General features: G+C 37.5%; 1 protein-coding gene across 1 annotated transcript in view; it reads left to right on the forward strand.

Moving 5' to 3' along the window:
* pfdn1 (prefoldin subunit 1) overlaps positions 1-19,850 on the forward strand; it is a 79,898-nt gene extending 60,048 nt beyond the window's left edge. Inside the window, exon 4 of the mRNA XM_069898599.1 lies at positions 19,099-19,850. Coding sequence (XP_069754700.1) covers positions 19,099-19,182 — 84 coding nt within the window. The 3' untranslated portion in view covers positions 19,183-19,850. The remainder of the gene's footprint in view (positions 1-19,098) is intronic.
* The last annotated feature ends 2,026 nt before the right edge of the window (positions 19,851-21,876 follow it).

Genomic DNA, 21,876 nt, shown 5'->3' on the forward strand with positions numbered 1-21,876 from the left:
CCTGTGATCTTGGTCAGACTCGTTTCAACTCCAAGTTGAGGTGCAGCCAGATAGCACAAGCACATTTCCTCTATGGTTACCCTTTACACTGGTCTGCCACAAGATTGGATAGCCATCCCCTTGCAATACCCCCAAAAGACTCATTGACTACATGGCAATAGTCTGCTCTAACTCCATCTGCAAGTTTACAGATGTTGCCACTGTTGTAGGAGTGATCTCAAGCAATGATGAGCCAGTGTACAGGAAAGAGGCAGAGAATGTTGTTGCACAGTGTCAGGACAACAAGCTCTCATTGTCAACAAAATGAAGGAGCTGGTCTTCTCCTTTGGGTAACAGGGTAGAGCACACGATACAAATTGTATAATTTGTGGTGAGGTGGAGATGGATACAAATAACACCAACAATCTATTCTGGACCAATTTGTTCTCAATGCCATGGCCAAGAAGGCTCACTACTGCTTCTATTTCCTTTAATTTTTTAATTTAAAAAAATGTAGACATATAGCACGGTAACAGGCCATTTTGGCCCTCAAGTCCGTGCTCCCCAATTTACACCCCATTAACCTACACCCCTGGAATGACTTTGAAGCCTAAAGAAATTCAACTTGCCTCCACTGTCTCTTATTAATTTTAATAGATGAAAGTGATTAGATGGCTAATGCCCATAGATTGTAACATCTGAGTGAATGACTATCATTCCTACCAGCTTGTTGTCATGAGTTTCAACATGCTGTAGAGGAATAATTCCATGAGTGAGGCACTAGTGATTGTGGATTGCAGGAAAATTTTGTTTATGTTTTTATTTGAAGGAAGAACTAATTAAAAAAAAATTTGGAGATACATCATGGTAACAGGCCCTTCTGCTGCCCAAATACACAATGTGACCAACCTACTAACTCCATACCTCTTTGGAGGGTTTGAGGGAAATCACAGTCACAGGGAGAATGTACAAACTCAGTATAAACAGCACCAGATTTGAGTCCAGGATGCTGACGGTGTAATAGCCTTATGCTGACTGCTACATTAATGGTAATGCTCAAAAGTTGTTAGTGTTAAGAATTAGTTTCATTTATTTGCTTTATTTTGATTAAGCCCAATAACAGGAATTTATCATTCCTACTAATGAATCAATTAATCAAATTATTAATTAATTAATTAATTAATTAGTTAGTTAGTTAGTTAGGTGATTACACAACTCAGACATTTCAATGAATATCATGTGTACCAAAAATTCTTCAGTATTTATGAATAGCTTGGCTATTTATGACATTGTTCAGCAGTATTGTGGTCAGTCAATACTGTCCGACCATTGTAAAGGAGCATTATATTTTAATAAGCAGTTTGGAGTTGGTAAATTTGAATTAATGGGGAATTAATATGCTTGGCATATCAGGGATCCTTCTGGATACTATGGGAGTGAGGCTGTGAGCGTGCTGTTGTCGGTGTTCTCCTCAAGTGATGACATGATCTCACCTTGGAAATTTCCCATTCTATTTCTGCTTTGTTAATTAAAGCACACAAGATTTCTTATACCTGTATTTGTATCAGAATTTTTATGTTTATTCTGCACTTTCCGACCAGGGAAATGATTTGAATAGTTTTATAAATAGTTACCACCTATATGCTAAATCATAATATCCTTATCACTCAACGAGAGATGTGGTAATACTAAACACAAATTTTATGATTGAGAGAAGCAACATCTGCATTCCTGAAGTTGTTTCTCTTTCAAAATAGTTGCGAATCAGTTTGTCTTGAAGCAGTGCAGAGGAATCTCCAATAGAAAATGGTGTAAATATGATTAGATTATTTGCCAAAACAACAGTTCATTTGTTTATCATTTCAAATTGATGTGGTTCATTTATTATTTCTTTAAACACATAATCTATAAATCTACAGGTCATGTTTTTCTTCCAAAGTAAGTCAGTTATAATGGTCCTTGTCATTCCTCTTGCAAACTATCTAGTTTGAACATGAAATTTCAGGATGATTTTTGATCACCCCCTATTATTCTTTGTTACCAAGGCAAGTCGCACTGGAATTTGGTTCTAGAAATACTGCAGTTTAAATGCAAGTATTCAGGAGAGGCTTTTAGGAATTGTATGTTGCATAATTAATATAATTCAGTTTGATCATTTTGACAGTTGCAACGGAATAAGTATTACCTATTGCTGTGTGTTGAGACAAAATCACTTTCACTTTTGCAGTTGGTTATAATGATTTCTTGCCATCTTCCTATTTACAGTATATCCTGTCTTCTTCAGTCAGTCTATTAATTCACTCAATGGTTCAGATTATGCCTTTTCAATTTGTCTGTATTCCTTGGCACAAATCTAATAAATGTGCAAACTCTTGTACCTGTGATTGGCCCTTCCCAGCGAGATTAATAGCTTGTGTGGTGAGATGAAATTATGATTAACCTGTCTTCATAAGTTATTACAATGGGTTTCAATTTACTCTTTTCTCTTGATGGTGACATTCTTTCATCCCAAACTTATTTTAGATTAATTCCCCATTAATTCAAATTTACCAACTCCAAACTGCTTATTAAAATATAATGCTCCTTTACAATGGTCAGACAGTATTGACTGACCACAATACTGCTGAACACTGTCATAAATAAGCTTGATCCATTCTGCCCACTTTGCTTTGGATTTCTCCCCCATGAATTCTGCATGTCCACAATGTCTCTTACTGAATTGCTTTACCCAAGACCACAAGAAACTGTAGACAATTATGAATATAGCTAAGGCCATCTCCAAATCAACTTCCCCTCCATCGGCTCTATCTATACCTCGTGCTGCCATGGGACAGCTGCTAATATTGCCACACTCTTTTCTCCACCATTCTATTGGGAAGAAGATACACGGGCTTTAGATTCAAGGACCATTTCTTTCCTGGAGGTAAACCAGAACATCTGCAGATGCAATGGTCTAGTCTAGTGCGACACAAAAAAAGTGTTGGAGAAACTCAGTTGTTCATGTAGCATCCATAGAAAGCAAAAGGCCGTTGACATTTCAGGTCTGAACCCTTCTTCAGGAGTTGTGAAAATCAGACAGACATCTGAATATATAAATGGGGCACAGGGGAAGCTGATTGGAGAAGGGAGAGGAACACAGGCTATTAGATAAGAGGTGGATACAAGTGGGAGGATAAAATAAGTTTTGGCTTCCAAGTTCTGTTAACTCCTCCCGGTTTTTCTCTTCCCTTATCCTCTACCTCCCTTCCTCTATCTTCTCAACCCCTGCTTCTATAGAAGAGCTTTCTTTCTTAACTTGTCGCCCTCTCTTCGTATCATCTCAGCTTCTTTCTCTTCTAACCTCCAACCTATGTCCAAATGTTACCTATTATCTTTGAGCCTGTGGTCCTCCTCTTCCCCCCACCTTTTCATTCAGGTGTCCGTCTGATTTTTGGCACTGCTGAAGAAGGGCTCAGGCCTGAAATGTCAATTGCCTTTGCCTTTCTATGGATACTGCCTGACCTGCTGAGTTTCTTCAGCCTTTTAGGGCACAGCACAGTTACTTTCCTGTTATTAGCTGACTCTTTACTCTTGAGAAATGATCCCAAACCAAAATATTGACTATCCATTTCTCTCCATGGATACTGCCTGACCTGCTGAGTTTCTTCAGCCTTTTAGGGCACAGCACAGTTACTTTCCTTTTATTAGCTGACTCTTTACTCTTGAGAAACGATCCCAACCCAAAATATTGTCTGTCCATTTCTCTCCATGGATACTGCCTGACCTGCTGAGTCCCTCCAGTTGCTCATTGTTTCCTCAAGGTCCCAGCGTTTGCAGTTCTTATATTTCTCCAGTCAACAATTGAAACTGTATAAGTTATTTTAAATCCAGTCACTGCATCTTTTGGTCAAGTATAAAATGTATAACTGAAAATTAAAATAGCCTCCATTATACAAGTAGTTATTTGGAGGCAAGAAACCAATAAAGACTTGTTAGAATGAATGTACATCCAAAGAGAGTGATCTAGAAACAGCCATGAAAGCAGCCATATACTTTACCACACCAACACACATGTTTATCAGACATAACACCCACTTCTTCCTTTCACACACCAGGAATCCTATTGATTTCTCTGAGGTTTCCTGCTTGAGGACAGGCTTGTACTATGGAAGTGACACTACTGGATTGAGACTGCCCAAATTCATTACACATGGGGCCCAAATAAGCATTTTTGGTGGGATTGTTGAGAGAATAATAAATATTGACTGCATTGGTCAATATTTTGTGGTGTATTACATTTTACAATGTAAGCAGTTACTAATTGCCATGCGCATATTCTTGCTGTATCATATAACTTTTGTGTCATGTATGATTAACTCCTCCTGAAACTGAGAACTTATTAACATGCCACGCATACAGGACAGAGTGACATCAGAATACTTGAAAAAGCAGAGTATGCCGAGACATTCCTCTGTTGTTTTATCAGGGGAAAGGTTGGTGCAGTCTTTTAGTTGAACTTGTTTTAAATATGTTGTATTTTTATATGTTGGCCACCATTGCTTAGAAATTTGAGGGGTGTGCTCTTACACTGTATATTCATTTGTCAATATGAATAAATGGTGGGGCGGGGGGGGGGGGGTGTTATCGCAGCAATTAAAGCTTTACAATTGGCACAGTTTCTCAGATTTTGTGTACAACTAGTCAATTTAAAGCGACCCTGGTTCTATCCTTGAAGCAGGCAGCTGAGTAGTAAATGCAGTGAGGATCCATTCATTCTCCTTCCTATTGATGATGTGGTCACAAGCTTTCATAATTTTCAGACAATTGCACAATAAGATTTGATCTTTTAAATAACATGTTTTCCATCTGATAACTCCTGGCATTTTTATGTTGCATGAAGTATGGTAATTGCTTTGCTGTTCCTATCTTTGTTAGAGGTGAGACCAGGAATTCTCCACCCCTGACTGAAAAAATATCTTGTGTGACTTTCATGCTGCAACTTGTGGAAAAAAGTTATTACTGACTCACTGGATTTCTTAGTGGATTGAGTCAGTGAAGTATAATCTTTAAGAATCTTTTTAAAGAAATCCTGGATAAAACCTGCATGGAAGTTCATCAGGAGTACCATTTTAAATAAAATATTTATGGTGCTGCTGTGTCTGATTGAATAAACTATGATAAATATCCTGATTTTGAAACATAAATGTTTTGAAAATGAATTGTTCCATATTTCCAATGATATGTCTGCTGCTTGTATTCTACTGAGATTAATTGTATTTTATTTTGTGTTATTGCAGTGAACAAGTGAAGAATGATTTCCATGGTCTATTTTAGGAGTTTGATCAGTGAGCTAACCCCAATGTCACATAAACCTTGGGATGAAACATATGGTTTTCTTCTGAGAGTTTAAAACAAAACAGTTAATGTTGCTAAAGTAATGTTAGCCATTTGTCCATTTACAATTGGTAAAACAGATGGTTTATTTCTCAAGATTTAAATAGGAAAATACTCATAGAACATTTCTTATAGACTTAAGGTTTGTTGAAAATTTGTACTTTTATTTTACAATATTATTCTGTATGATAACCTCACTAACAATAAGTTCTGATCCACAGTTAGAAACTTTCTGGCATGCAAGATTTGAGATGGGGAAGGGAAAGATATGGGATAATAATAAAAAGACGTTACATTCAGTATACATTTACCCTTCTCATCAGTCAGAATCTGATTAAAATTTGGAAAAATATGGTCTATTATATGGAGCAAATGTAGAATGCTGCCTTTAATTTATTTGAAGAGTTTAGGGCTGAATCCAAGTAATCTTTGGAGATAGAATAAATTGTCATGGTCTATGATTTTACATCTTTGTTTCATTGCTGTGGATGTAACCACATGAGCTGTGTGGTTGCTGCACGTCTTATCCCCATCAGGGTTTCTCATGCCAGTATTGCAATCAGGCTTCATGAATAACATGCAAGTCTGACGAAATCACCAGTGAAAACATCAGAAAGGCTCTCTTCATAAATGGAGTGCTGACTTCCCATGAGTGAAATTTGTAATTTGGAGTGTTCCAAGCCACAAACCTGATGAGAAGCATACTCTGTCCCCAATTCTGCAATAAGTTGGTGCAGGATGAGGTCGGGACTTCCAAAGTTTGCCACTTTTGTACCTTCTTCAATTGCACTTAACTTCCTTTAAACGTCAGTTAAAGCATGAGCAGCTTTATTCCAGTTTGAGAGTGGCAAGGTCAAATCTACCCTAATCGACTTCAGCCAGAAATTCTACCCGCTCGGTGGTTCAGTCTGTGTTGGAAATCCTGCGCAAGTGTGTGATGCTGGAAATGACTTGAGTGGAGCAATGACTTGGGCAAGCGTTTAGGACACACATGTCAAACTCAGGCCCGCGGGCCAAATTTGGCCCGTGATATAATTATATTTGGCCCGCAAGATCATATCAAATATGTATTAGAGCTGGCCCGCTGGCCGCCGCGCCAGTATAGTGCATGCACAGCTAATACTACAAATCCCAGAATGCTTTGCAAATGCGTTGGCGCCGGCCCGTCAGCCCGCTAATCGCCCCCACCTCCTCTCTTTACTGTCATTAGCATCTACGACCTGTCGCCCAACTCACATGTAATAAACCCCTTACGGAAAATGGCCAAACGAAAGACAGAAAACAGGACCTTTCAAGACAGGTGGGAGGCAAACTCTGACCCCACAGTTTGATGAACTTGCATCTAAGAAGAGATGCCAAGTATCTGGCTTAGACCCAGGTGCATCAGAGTAAATCACAATGTAGCAAGCTAAGCTTGGATTAATATTTTCTTTGGTTAACTTTGGACTGTTCATAGTTGAAAGGTTGGATTTTCATTGAAGCAAGTTGTTAGTTTTTTGACTTGTTGGCTTGTGAAAATAAATACATTTAAAAGGAGCTTAAAGGCTATAGAGAAATATTATTTATTGAATATTTTATTTCTCATTTGTTAATGCTTCTTCTGGAAAGAGTTTAACCAAAACTATTATTAAACATTCATTTTAATAAGAAAAAGTTTAACATTACATATGTTGAAAGAAGTGAAAACATGCAGATGTTGTTGAAAATTTTCAATAAATATTTAGTTTGGCCCACGACTTAGTCCAAGTTTTTAATTTTGGCCCTCTGTGAATTTGAGTTTGACACCCCTGGTTTAGGAGGACTTTGTGCAACAATGTTTCAGTCTGATAAAGTTAGACTGAAAACTGACAATGAAAACACTTGAAATCAAAATAATTAAATGTTTTTTCTTGGTTTGGATAAATTGGACTACCAGTGGCTATTCATTTTTGTTAGAAATTCATTGATTTTTGTAAGGTTGTTTAAATTACAATCCACGCTGCTGAAGATCCAGCTGCGCTGGGTGGGTCACGTCTCCAGAATGGAGGACCATCGCCTTCCCAAGATCGTGTTATATGGCGAGCTCTCCACTGGCCACCGTGACAGAGGTGCACCAAAGAAAAGGTACAAGGACTGCCTAAAGAAATCTCTTGGTGCCTGCTACATTGACCACCGCCAGTGGGCTGATTTTGCCTCAAACCGTGCATCTTGGCGCCTCACAGTTCGGCGGGCAGCAACCTCCTTTCAAGAAGACTGCAGAGCCCACCTCACTGACAAAAGACAAAGGAGGAAAAACCCAACACCCAACCCCAACCAACCAATTTTCCCCTGCAACCGCTGCAACCGTGTCTGCCTGTCCCGCATCGGACTTGTCAGCCACAAACGAGCCTGCAGCTGACGTGGACATTTACCCCCTCCATAAATCTTTGTCCGCGAAGCCAAGCCAAGAAGAATTTCCATATTGCAGTTATATTATGGGGTTATTTCAGAAAGAGCTAAACACCCAATATAGGGATCCAATAACTTCATAGAGTGATACAGAATTACTTTTCTACTTTATGATTTCCTTCTTGTACTGTATTTTGCTGTGCTTCTCTGTGAATTAATTTGCTTATGCGGATATAGTCAATAGAAATCCCTTACTATTATTTATATTATGACAATAACTAAAAAAATGCAGTCATTTTATGGTCAGAATATTGGGTTAAGAAGGAAAATGCATGTGGTCACCTCAGATTGCAAATTGGCCATGTTTGTTGCAGATTTTGAATTGCAAATAATATCTGTAGCACCAATAGCAGAAAACCATACATTGTTACAGTGATAAACAAAGGATTGTAGTTCTGTCCTACATGTACAAGATGAAACACAGTGCTAAAAATTTCTTCATAATGTTAAGCCAAGAGGACTATTTTGATATATATAGTACAGGTAAAGTACCACCTAATTGGGTTTGAATAGGATTGTTCTGAATCCCTACTAAGTATTCTTTTGTTGAAGAACAACTATACTGCTCAATTAATTGACACCTTGACTTACTTTAATGAGATGTTAGAAGACAGGAAAGGGTTAAAATGTAGCATAGAAAGATGATTCCTGCACCCTGCCACGGAATATTTTTTAAACGTCCCTCAGTTCCTGTGGATCCATAAAGTTATCTGTCCACTTTAGATTTCCATTCATGTAGCTTAACCAGCTGAGAGCTTGTAGCAATTTCTATTTATGTTACAAATTTCAAGGCAATTTTTTTGCTCAGATTTTCATATTGTCAGATTTTGCAGTATTCCTAACAATATTAACATTTTGAGTGCCGTAGCTGTCTCAGCCTGGATAATTTGTGTTGATTAAGGAACTGGTTGAATTATCAATAAAGTAGGTGGTTTAAGTGGGTGAGGTAAAAAAATTCCAGTGGAAGAGCTTTATGAGTGTAGAGGATGTAATAGTCTGATCTTGGTCTGACCTTCATTTCACTTCTTCCTGAGGCTAGACAGTGTGTCAGTAACCACAGGTCAGTACCATATGAATGTAGCTGAAGCAGAATTCTTTCAATTTTTTTTCCAAACTGCAAACCACATGCTTCTTTTTGAGATGCTTGTATAATTTTTCCCCCCAGTGGAATATTACTCAACCAGTGGAAGTTGAATTGTCTCCATCTTTAATTGAAATTTGATCCCCGATCCTTTGGCATTTATTTTAGACTTGCTCTCAGAAATCAGTTGCACACATTTATGGCTGGCTTTGATCCAATTAAAAAATGTTGATGAGTTGTGTTAGTTTGACTGGAGGCATTGAAACCAAATAAGATCTTGGGAAAGTGAAGGACCTTTTTGAAAAAAATTCCTGATTTCATGTAGCCACTTTTTTTTGGCCTTACTATGATTATATTCTTAAAGATTTTGTATAACGTGGGTATTTTTTTTATTATGCATTCGAACTGAGTGAAGGAACTAGGAAAAGAGAAACACATTTTATTTGAAAACCCTGGAAAATCACATAATAGAGGTTGGATTCTAATCAAAAGAGAGTTCGATGCTAATCATAAAATACTGGAGGTTGTTCATATTGAGAATGAAATGCTGTTAATTTTGCACAGTACAGAACACTCCTTAAATTTCCTCATGATAGAGAGGAAGGCCTTTTGGCCCATCAAGTTTATTCCAATTCACAAAACAATCTCATTCGTATGTTAATTTCCTCTGAAATTTATTCTCTTTACAACCCTATAATACATCCTACTGCTAATCCGCACACTGAGGGGAAATTTATGGTGGCCAATTAATCTACGTGATTAAATAGCAGGTCAGAGTTGAATTCCTTTTTTCTGCTCTAATGTGTACAAGCTTCCCTATTTTTGAGAAGCAAGAGAAAACAAGGGGAAACCCATGCATTCACAGGGGAATGTGCAGGCTCTGCACTGTCAGTGCTGAAGGTCATGATCGAATCTGCAGAGTTGAAGCTGTAAGGCAGTAGTGCTGCCTACTCCTGGGAAAGATGAATGTCGCTGCAGAGTTTAAAAAGAAGTATTGTCTGTACTCTCTTCCCTCTCCCTTCAATAATATGCCTCATTTTCGATTCAGGAAGGCAGTGTTCCTACACTAGTCATTCTGTAGCTTTTTGGAATGAGATTGTTAGTGGAATAGTGAAAAAACACATAAATGCTGGAGAAACTCAGCAGATAAACATTGCCTTTATGTAGCAAAGGTAAAGATACATCACCAACGTTTCGGGCTTGAGCCCTTCATCAAGGTGTGGGGGAACATGAGAAATATCTGAACGGGAGGGGGGGTGATGAGGGGGCAGATATTAGGTGGAGAGTGGAAGAACAGCAGGAAGAGGGGAGGAGTCTAGGTAGGTGGAGAGAGAAAGGAAGTAGGAACGAATAATTAGTTAAGTGGGGGGGGAGGGGGGAGGCAGGCTGATTACTGGAATGCAGTGAACTCAATGTTCATGCCCTGGGTTGGAGGAAATTTAGGTTTTGTCCCTCCAGTCTGCAGGTGGTCAGGGTGGGGTAGTGTGAAAAGCCATGGACAGACATGTGAGCTTGAGAGTGTGACTCAGAATTAAAATGGTTGGCTACGGGAGGTCGCTTTTGTTGCGGACGGAGAGGAGGTGCTGGGCGAAGTGATCTCCTAATCTACGACCGGTCTCTCTGATGTAGAGAAGACCACAGAGGGTGCACCAGATACAATAAATGACTTCTTTGGAGATACAGGTGAAGTGTTGCTTCACCTGAAAGGTCAGTTTGGGACCTCGAACTGTGGTGAGGGAGGAGGTGTGGGTGCAGGTATTAAACCTCCTACAACCACAGTGGTAGTGCCGATGGGGGGGGGGGAGGGGGTGAGGGGTGGGGAGGAAGAGTGCACAAGGGAGTCACAGAGAGTGCGGTCCCTATGGAAGGCTGAGAGGGAAGGAGAAGGAAAAATGTGCCTGGTGGTGGGGTCCTGTAGTAAGTACCTGAAATTCCGGCGGATAATGTTTTGGATGTGGAGGCTGGTGGGGTGATAGGCGAGGATGAAGGAGATTCTGTATTTATTGTTTCTAGGGGTAGAGGTGGCCAGGGCAGATGAGTGGGGAATGGAGGAGATGTGGGTGAGGGCCGAGTTAATAGTGGTGGAGGGGAAGCCATGTGTATGAAAGAAGGCAGACATTTCAGAAACTCTGGACTGGAAGACCTCATCTTGGGAGCAGATGCGGCAGAGACAGAGAAATCTACTCTCCACTGACATTTATTACAAACCCTCTAACTCCCACAACTACCTGGACGACAAGTCCTCGTACCCTGTTCCCTGCAAAGACTCCATCCCCTTCTCTCAATTTCTCTGACTGCAAATTGAGCTTACTTTAGCTAATTTCATAAAGATTTCTTGCTGTCATCTGACAAGAGATATTCACTTTGGCTGGATTGGGATTTGGTGTGCAATAAATCAGGTTGTTAACCCATGAGTCACATTTTTATAATTGTCCTCATCTGGGATTAGATTAATTCTGTTTTCTAATAATCCCTACTTTCTGTACATTAGAAATTTTGGAAATTTTTTTGAAGTGTTTTGATTATTGAATTGATGATAGTTGAAAGTTGTTGACATGTTCCTCTTTGATTAGAAACTACTTTCAAAATAAGAAAATCCTGACACCATTGAAACTGACAGCTAAAATGTATTTTATTTTCAGCTAGTTCTCAGGTTTTCTTAGTTTGTAAGGAGTCAATATGTTGCATTAGCATTCGCCTGAAAATATGTGGTTGTGGATAGTCTGTAATGAAAGAATACTCCTAAATTTAGAATGGACACTAAAAACCAAAGATTATTGTATTACTTTTTAACAACTGTTTCACTGCATGGTAAAATGCCAAAAAAATTGATATTTTTGTAATAAGTGGTTAAAGGGAAAATAGAAACTTGTGTGAACTCAGCCCATTCACATTGCACGTTAGCAAAATGTGTCAAAATATGAGAATGTGGGAAGTTTGTTATCACCATCTTTCCTGCATATGCTCCATTTGTCTTCATGTAGAAGTCTGCAGATTGTATCAAGCATGTTAACTGACACTGTTCAACTCCATCCCCAATCAGGAACATAAACTTGACCAATATGTGCACCCACACACTCTCAACCTTGTATAGAGGCCACCTATGGAATTATAATTCCCATACTTGGTCTACAGATGTTTGGATATACTCATCACTATAAATCTTCGTCCGCGAAGCCAAGCCAAGCCATTGCACAGAGATCAACTGGTAGCTTGGCTTTACTGATTGCTTTGGCATGTGTGAAATTGGTTGCTTGGATGAGGTGCCAAAAGACTCTCATAATAGAATCACAGGTATCTCAATGAGTCAGCAAATTCAGGAGTTTTGGGGAAAGGTAGCATTTTATTAAAGAGAGACACAATTTCTGATAATGAGAAGTGATTAAATTATATAAATCTTTGCTGAACAAATAGACCCCGACTATATCATGAACAACCTTGGATTACTCTAATCCAGTAGTTTTAAATAACCCTTAACTACAGAGCACCCATGCCATCGGCTCTTTGCGGTTCATAAGAGATAACTTAAGGTGGTATGTGTGCGGGGAAAATAAAGGTCGAGAACTGCTGCTCTAACCCCAGTAGTAAAATTCACAATATTTGCAGGTATCCCATTTATGGATAACTTGATGACTTTTAATCACATTACCTAAAGAGATGAGTAATTTGTGGCAAAGGCTGAACCCATTCATATATTCATTTTCTGGATGATGTATCACATCCTGTCAATTGTAACTACCGCTTAGAGTTGAGGATTTTAGTCATAACATGACTAGGTTATTACTCACCCTGTTCTTATTTCCCTTCTAACGTAATGAATAAAACATTTTCCTGGATGATTGAAGTTGATGCCAAGTTTTACCATGAACACTCTGTGGCAGAACCCATCTATATAGTGAAGTGTTGGGAAATTCAGCAGGTTTATTCAGCAGGTTTGTACTCTCCTGCTGGATTACATGCAGAGTATGTATTGCAAGCAAGATATTGCTAGGGTAGCGTCACCAACAATTTCGGGACTTGTTTATGCTGGAATCCAAACTTTATGGGATTTTCAATTCTATTCAATTCAATTCTAAATATCCATTCTGAAAAAAACCTTCACCCTCTGCGTTCTTTCATGAAGCAATTTTTTTGATTCATTCTGCTATCTCACCTTGGATTTCATCCTGTCTGACATTTCCAGAACAGCCTACCTTATCAAATGCCTTGCTGAAATCCACAAATACAACGCCTACAGGTCTGCCATCGTCAACCTTTATGGTCACATCTTCAAAAATCTCAATTTGATTTGTGAGGCATGACCTTCCAGTTACTATTCCCTAATCAGTTCTTGTCCATCCAAGGGCATGTATATCTTCTCCCTTACAATTCTCTCTAGTAACTTTCAATCACAGATGTTAGACTCACTGGCTTTGTAGTTCCCAGTTTTTTCCCTGCAGCCTTTCTTGAATTGAGGCACAACATTTGCCACCCACCTGCCTTCTGGCATGTCTCCTGTACTTAGTCATGACTCATGTTGAAATATTTTGAGTTTTTCCAACTTATTTCTAAATTTTAAGTGGTTCTAGTTGGCATTAGCAATTAGTACAATAATATTGCATTGTCAGCAACCAGGGTTTAAATCTGCTGGAGTTTGTATGTTCTCCCCACGTCTGTGTTGGTTTCCTCTGGGTGTTCAGGTTTCCTCCCGCTTTCCAAAGATGTCTTGGGGGTTGGTAAGTTAATTGGTTACATGGGTGTATTTAGGTGGCGCGGACTCATGGGCTAGAATGCCTGTTACTGTGCCATATCTCTAAATTATAAAAATGAGTAAGCATTAAAAATTTTAACCAATTGTGGAAACTGAGTTGGCTGTGAAAAGGTAGTAGGGTGAGGTGGCTTATTTGCTTTTTTTCTCCCAGTTTTGTGCTAAAGATTTTGGAAATGAACGTTGATCTGCATGGTTTAAATTTATTTAATCTCTACAAATATTCTAGATGTATTCTAGATTATAGTATAGGATGCAATAATGCAACTGAAGTCTGACCTTGACTTAGATGGAACTCAAGAAGTACTATATTGCAGGCTGAAGGTTTAATTTATTTTTATTTTAAAAATCATGGTAAATCCCTGGTATAAAGGATGACTGTATGATTAGCTCTCATTTAATCACATAGGCAGCTGGTAGTGTCGCAACTAGAGTTATTTTACCAGGAGAGCAAAGGAAGTTGTATAGTCTTGTTGATCAGTCATTAGATTGCAAAACATGGAAGCCACTTCTTCCGTTTTAACGTGTCAAGATAAAACGGATGAAGTAGTGACTTCTTGTGAATTATCAAGATGCAATGCATGAGAACTGGATGTTTTGAGGTGTCTGTGGAAACTAAATTCCAAAGATTGTAAATTTGGCTAACATCTTAATGTCTGATTTGATCACGAGTCACTTAAATTGCAACACTAAGGATTTGGGTGGGAATATTGCATGGAAATTGAAAGTGTCAGAAAAATGCTGCAAGTTATATTGCCCTTGATTGGGTTTTCTAATTTCAAGCTGGCAGCAGTATTTGCCTTTGGACAAAGATAAACGAAATGAGTTCTAATGTAGATCAAAAATGAAATAATATTACAGCGCAAACGATCCAGGTTAGAATCTGGCACTGTCTATATATGTTCTCCCCATGTCTGTGTGGGTTTCCTCCTGCCCTCCAAAAATGTAAGGAGTTTGTAGTGTAATTGCTGTTTTTGTGGAGCTTGTGGCCCGGAAAGCTGTATCTAAATTTTAAAAATTAAAGATCAGTGCAGTTGTAGAAATTTCATTGCCAAATAAGTTATCCAACCACATGGCAACATTTAAAGGCATAAGAACAGGTTTTTGATTTAAAAGCTTTTCTTCATTGGTGTAAAATAAAATTTCCTTCACTTTAACCAAATGCACAGGGTATTGAGAAGTATATCAACTTGAACTATTTACGATAATGCCCATAATCTCTTGGAAATATGTTGGAATGTGTACGTTAATGCACTTAGGTGGAAAAAATAAACGGGTGGATTATTTTTTAAATGGGGAGAAAATTGAAAATACCCAGATGCAAAGAGACATGGGAGTTCTCATACATGTAAACGCCTAAAGGTAAACTTGAATGTTAAGTCGGTGATGAAGAAGGCAAATGCAATAGAATAGAAGAGCAGGGGGGATGTGATGATGAGGCTTTACAAGGCACTGGTGAGACCTCACTTTTGGGCTTCTTATTGAAGAAAAGATGTGCTGACGTTGGGGAGGGTTCAAAGGAAGTTCATTAAGATGATTCAGGGAATGAAAGGGTTATCATATGAGGAGCATTTGACAGCTTTTGGCCAGTATTCATTGGAATTTAGGAGAATGTGGCGGAATCTCATTAAAATATTTCAAATGTTGAAAGGTGTGGATAGAGTAGATGTAGAAAGGTGGCTTCACATGGTGGGAGAGTCTAGAACAAGAGGGCACAACTCAGGATTGAAATTCATCCACAGAACAGAAATTCGTAGGAATTTCTTCAGCCCGAGAGTGGTAAATCTGTGGAATTTGTTGCCACAGGCAGTTGTGGAGGCCAGGTCATTGGGTGTATTTATGACAGAGTTTGATAGGTTCTTGATTTGCCAGATCATCAAAGGTTATGAGGAGAAGAACAGGCAGTGGGGCCAAGTAGGAAAATAGATCAATTCATGATTGAATTGCAGGGAAGACTCTATAGGCTGAATAACATATTTTTGTCCCTACGTCTTATGGCCTTGTATCAGAGAATTATGTAAAGATAATCCTTGATTTACAAAAGTGTCGCATTTATTTAAAATGTTTCCTTGAGTGAAAATTCATGTAACAAAAGGATCCCATTTATTTAAATGTCAAATCCCTTTTGTGCTCCAGAACTCAAATTATAGTCAAAGAAACCTAAATACTTCAATATAACTCAACATTTATTAACAGTACATTTAAAAAAAAAGTATTTTAACTGAACATATGCAACAAAATTCTTATTTGTTGCAGCTGAACTGGTACTTTATATATAAAAAACTGACAAGAGTGCACTTTAAATTAAATTTAAAATAGATAATAAATACAAAAGTTGGATAGTTAATAAATATTTACAAATAAAAAATTACCAGACAAAAAAAGCATTACAATAATGCAGACAGTCCTTTTTCTGGTGTTTGAGCAATCCATGATTGGGGGAGTCAAAGCCTGCTAGCAGTTGGAAAGAAACTGTTCTTGAACTTGGATGGTCTTCAGGCTTTTGTATCTTCTGTCTGAAGGTAGCAGTGAGAGGAGATTGTAACTAGGTTGGTGGGGGGGGGGGGGGGTCCTTTATGATGTTGAGTACTTTCTTGAGCCAGTGCCTTGCATAGATCTCTTCAGTGGATGAAAGGTTGGAACCTGTAATTTATCTGGCCAAGTTTGCTCCCTTTTGTGTTCCCTGGCACTTGAATGACCAAATCAGGCTATGATGTATCCAGTCAGCATACTTCACACAGTGCATTGTAGAAGTTTGATTGAATATTTGACAACAGAGCTTCTTGGAAACTATACACATTGATGTGCCGCCTTCATGTATGCCTTAATGTTTTAGCTCCAGGAGAGATCTGATATATGGAATTCCCAGGAATGTGAAGGTGCTGTAATAACATTTTCTACCTTCATCCCTTCAATGTAGACAGCTGCGTGGTTCTTCAGCCTCCCTTTCCTAAAATGCACAATAAACTCCTTGGATTTGGTGATATTGAGAGCTTATATTGTTGTTATGGCTCCACTCAACCAGATTCTCAATCTCCATCCTGTATTCTGACATTGTTTCTAAATATTTGGCTAACAATGGTGGGATTGTCAGCAAATTTTTAGATTGAGTTGGACCCTAATTTCGCTACATAGTCATGAGTGCGCCGCCTTAGGGTGCCTTTGTGTTGGTCAGCCAAGAGGAGGTGATATTGCTGATTCACTTAGATTGGGGTCTGCCAATGAAGAGGTTGAGGATCCTGTTGCAGAGGGATGGAGAGAGTTTAAAGTCCTTTAGTTTGATCATAAGCTTTGACAATATGATAGTATTGAAAGCTGAGCTGGTCAATGAACAACAGCCAGTCTAGGTGTTTTTGTAGTCCAGATGATCTAACACAGAGTGGATGGCCAGCGAGATGGCACCTGCCACTGAGAGTTGGTTTTTCCTCTTTAACAAAGATTTTACAAGAAATTACTTTAATACAATATTGTGGTTTTTCTGGTCACACACTATTTACAGGTTCAAATTATAATATGGTCATCACTATCCAAAATACATTTGAGCCCCTGTGAACCCCACTGTAGACCTATTGTGACGATATGTTAATTGAAGTAGGTCCAGGTACTTGTGGAGATGGGAGTTGATCCGCTCCATAACCAACCTCTCAAAACACCTCATCATGGTCAATCTGTGCCACTGGCTGATAGTTGTTGAGGAAGGTCACCTTCCATTTCTTGGGCACACATATAACTGGTAGGGATCTCTGACCATCGTAGTGAGATGTACATGATCCATAGGACAGTGCAATAAGCAGTTTCAAACAATAGGCAGTTTCAAATTGCAGCACCCGGGTAGCTCTCCTGGGGCTCTGGGTGAGATTACTGGGTAGTGCGTGCCTCTCTTGGGGGAAAAATTAGAACAAGGTATTACTGTTTCAGCATAAGGGGTCACACATTTAAGATATCGATAAAGTAATATTTTTTACTGAGGATTGAGAGTCTGGAACTCCCATTCTCAAAGACTGATGAAAACAGAATGATACTTGAAGTTAGCTTGATAAACAACGAGGTGAACATTACTGCATATAGCTAGAACTCAGATCAGCTGAGAGATTTTATTCAATAGCACTGTGCACTTGAGTGGGCGTTGTCTACTCCAAATCCTAGATATGGTCTTCGAATTCACTTGATAGCGGAGTCTTTGTTTGCAAGTTAAAAAGGTAGAGGAGCAGTTCTGAAGCAGAGTTGTCATTGTTGCTCAGATGATGGTGGTTTTGTGAATTTGATGTTGTTTGGGACACTGTTGGGGATTCCTGTGATTATTCCTGGGAGGAGACTTAAACAAAATCCAATTGAAATGCATGGTCGTATTTTTTTTCCATCTGATGAAGCTCTTTTGGAAAAAACACATTTTCTATCAAGCAACCATATTCAGTACTGGACTACATTTGAAAATAGCTATTGCTTTCTTGATGAAATAAACAATTCTGAAAGTCATTTATAGTGAGCTATTTTGGTGGTTGTGCTCTGGTGACAGTTTCTTTTTGCTTTTGTGATTCATTTTTCTCAAACTCTGACAGATATACTATCAATGTATACTATAATAATTGTTTTATAGAAGTACCTGTATGGCTGCAGAAATTTAAATACTTCTGTACATTGTACTTCTGTGACGATAAACTCATTAAGCTGTTATTCACTCCCTTGAAATTAATATGCCTACTGACTTGGCAGCAGTATTTCGAAATCTTATCCTTGAATTTAGGTAGGTTCTAACAATAAATCTATTTCTGGAATTTTGGATGAGATAATTTCCAGCATTGGGAATTAAGTGAACAAAACAGGATTTGGGTGTGCAGTATAACATGACAATCGAGATGATGGAGTATTTTATTTTAAAAATAGGTTTTTTAGCTATCATGGAATAGCATGGGAAATATGACATGAATTAACAAGATAAAAGAGTAAGTATACATTTACAAAGAAAAATATAACCGTACACAAGAATATTGATAATATTCTGGCTGTCATTTCTGGAAAATTAGAGAAACACTGAAAACATGTTTTGTACTTTTCTGTTCTGGAACTTGAAAGTTAACCATGATCAGAAAGGTTCTGTATGTGACAAGGTTATTTCGTCAGTGTCCATTTACTGAACCATGATTAATTTACATGAACAGAATTCATATTCACTCATTATCACTATTATCTATTTTAAAGAAGACCCTGATGATAAAATAGATGTTACATATCCAGTGGTTGCGAACTTCCTTCAGCAGTCTGAGAAACACCTGTATTGATGTGATGTGATTGGCAGGTGTTGGTGCTTCATACACACAGGAGTACAGTTCAAAGGGTTTATTTTTGGTGATTTAATTTGTTAATGGTTGTTGTGTGGAATTTAAAAAAAAAATAGATTCAGCAAGTATTTTGATGTCTTGAGAAAAGCTAATGATGAATATCTTGATAACTGACTAATTCCACATATATTCTATCTTTTCTCTTTTGACAGCAACGAAAGTCTTATTTGGAACGTAGTGTGAAAGATGCAGAAGACAATATCAGAGAGATGTTAATGGCCAGAAGAGGACAATAACTATGTTTGCAACTAGGAGCTGGTTTTCACAATTAAATAGAAGCCATTTTTATATTGGTGTTCATTTAGGTTAGAAAACAGGAGACTGGTACCCATAATCTAGCTCATAGTGTTAACTTGAAGTCATTGACCCTTCTCTCATGGCATAATTGTAGATCCAATTTTGTTTTGAGTTGGATTTTGCTACCAGATTAAAGTAGTGTAAATGATGACCTGGCTCATAACCAGTAATCTGCTGGAATCCAACCGAAATAAACATTAACATAATAGTATCTGAAAGGGTACATCTTACCTGTACAAAGAGCATCTGCTTATAGGAGCATTTTGTTCCACAAAACAAAAAAAAACCCATCTGTTTATATGGTAAATATAAGCAGTCCCATTTTACTTTAACACAATAATTTTAACAATGAACTTTTGGCACCCGGTGTGGTTTAGAAGCCATTTTTCTCATTTCTCTGTAACTGATAATATGAGGTAAAACAAGCTTGAGACTGGTTTATTAAACACCAGTGTTCTCTTCATCTGGCATGGAATGTAAAATTATATAAATATGTATTTGTGAATATCAAATGTTTTGCTTTGAAACAGTCTCTTTATTTGTACCACATGATGTGAAGAATCTGAAAAGACAATAATAAAGCCTCCAATTACGTGCTTTTTGTAAATTTGCCACAATATTCTCATGAAGACAGTGAAGTTGGGAATAAAAACACTGGTACTTGCTGACAATTGTGTGAATGATTAGGTGTTCTCAGAATAGGCCAAGCTTCAAACATGTGCTCTGTGTTCACAAAAAATAGTGCTGTCCCACAGAACTGCTGAGTCAATTATTTCCAGAAAATTAGGAAGAGATTGTAGCATGTTCAGATAAATATTTGAAAGGGATTGTTGGTCCACTTGACACTGATTTACATTGGTGTGTCTGCAAATTGTGATATGCAAGTTGCCCATCCATTGGTGACCATCAGAAACTGAAAATTCCCTCACAGAAGTTTATTCAAGATTTGATGCATGAGTAGTCATGAATTATTGAAAACTTAAGATCACCATTCCAAGATGGAAATAATCCTACATTTCAATCACAAACATGTTTTTTGTTACTTGATTCATTGGTAGTTATAACGTACAAGTTATCACTATTTTCAACATATTGTACTTTAATCCATAATTTTTTTATTTTAGATTTAAATTGACTCTGGTATAAAACCTCAACTTTAGATATGTTATGTATACATCTGAACTCGATGCCTGGAAAATAGCTCTGTTAATCAACAATTATGTGACATTTACATTGGTGTGTCTGCAAATTGTGATATGCAAGTTGCCCATCCATTGGTGACCATCAGAAACTGAAAATTCCCTCACAGAAGTTTATTCAAGATTTGATGCATGAGTAGTCATGAATTATTGAAAACTTAAGATCACCATTCCAAGATGGAAATAATCCTACATTTCAATCACAAACATGTTTTTTGTTACTTGATTCATTGGTAGTTATAATGTACAAGTTATCACTATTTTCAACATATTGTACTTTAATCCATAATTTTTTTATTTTAGATTTAAATTGACTCTGGTATAAAACCTCAACTTTAGATATGTTATGTATACATCTGAACTCTATGCCTGGAAAATAGCTCTGTTAATCAACAATTATGTGACATTTACATTGGTGTGTCTGCAAATTGTGATATGCAAGTTGCCCATCCATTGGTGACCATCAGAAACTGAAAATTCCCTCACAGAAGTTTATTCAAGATTTGATGCATGAGTAGTCATGAATTATTGAAAACTTAAGATCACCATTCCAAGATGGAAATAATCCTACATTTCAATCACAAACATGTTTTTTGTTACTTGATTCATTGGTAGTTATAACGTACAAGTTATCACTATTTTTAACATATTGTACTTTAATCCATAATTTTTTTATTTTAGATTTAAATTGACTCTGGTATAAAACCTCAACTTTAGATATGTTATGTATACATCTGAACTCTATGCCTGGAAAATAGCTCTGTTAATCAACAATTATGTGACATTTACATTGGTGTGTCTGCAAATTGTGATATGCAAGTTGCCCATCCATTGGTGACCATCAGAAACTGAAAATTCCCTCACAGAAGTTTATTCAAGATTTGATGCATGAGTAGTCATGAATTATTGAAAACTTAAGATCACCATTCCAAGATGGAAATAATCCTACATTTCAATCACAAACATGTTTTTTGTTACTTGATTCATTGGTAGTTATAACGTACAAGTTATCACTATTTTTAACATATTGTACTTTAATCCATAATTTTTTTATTTTAGATTTAAATTGACTCTGGTATAAAATCTCAACTTTAGATATGTTATGTATACATCTGAACTCTATGCCTGGAAAATAGCTCTGTTAATCAACAATTATGTGACATTTACATTGGTGTGTCTGCAAATTGTGATATGCAAGTTGCCCATCCATTGGTGACCATCAGAAACTGAAAATTCCCTCACAGAAGTTTATTCAAGATTTGATGCATGAGTAGTCATGAATTATTGAAAACTTAAGATCACCATTCCAAGATGGAAATAATCCTACATTTCAATCACAAACATGTTTTTTGTTACTTGATTCATTGGTAGTTATAACGTACAAGTTATCACTATTTTTAACATATTGTACTTTAATCCATAATTTTTTTATTT

The sequence above is a fragment of the Narcine bancroftii genome, chromosome 9, assembly GCF_036971445.1.
Source record: "Narcine bancroftii isolate sNarBan1 chromosome 9, sNarBan1.hap1, whole genome shotgun sequence".
In the NCBI taxonomy this organism is placed as follows: Eukaryota; Metazoa; Chordata; class Chondrichthyes; order Torpediniformes; family Narcinidae; genus Narcine; species Narcine bancroftii.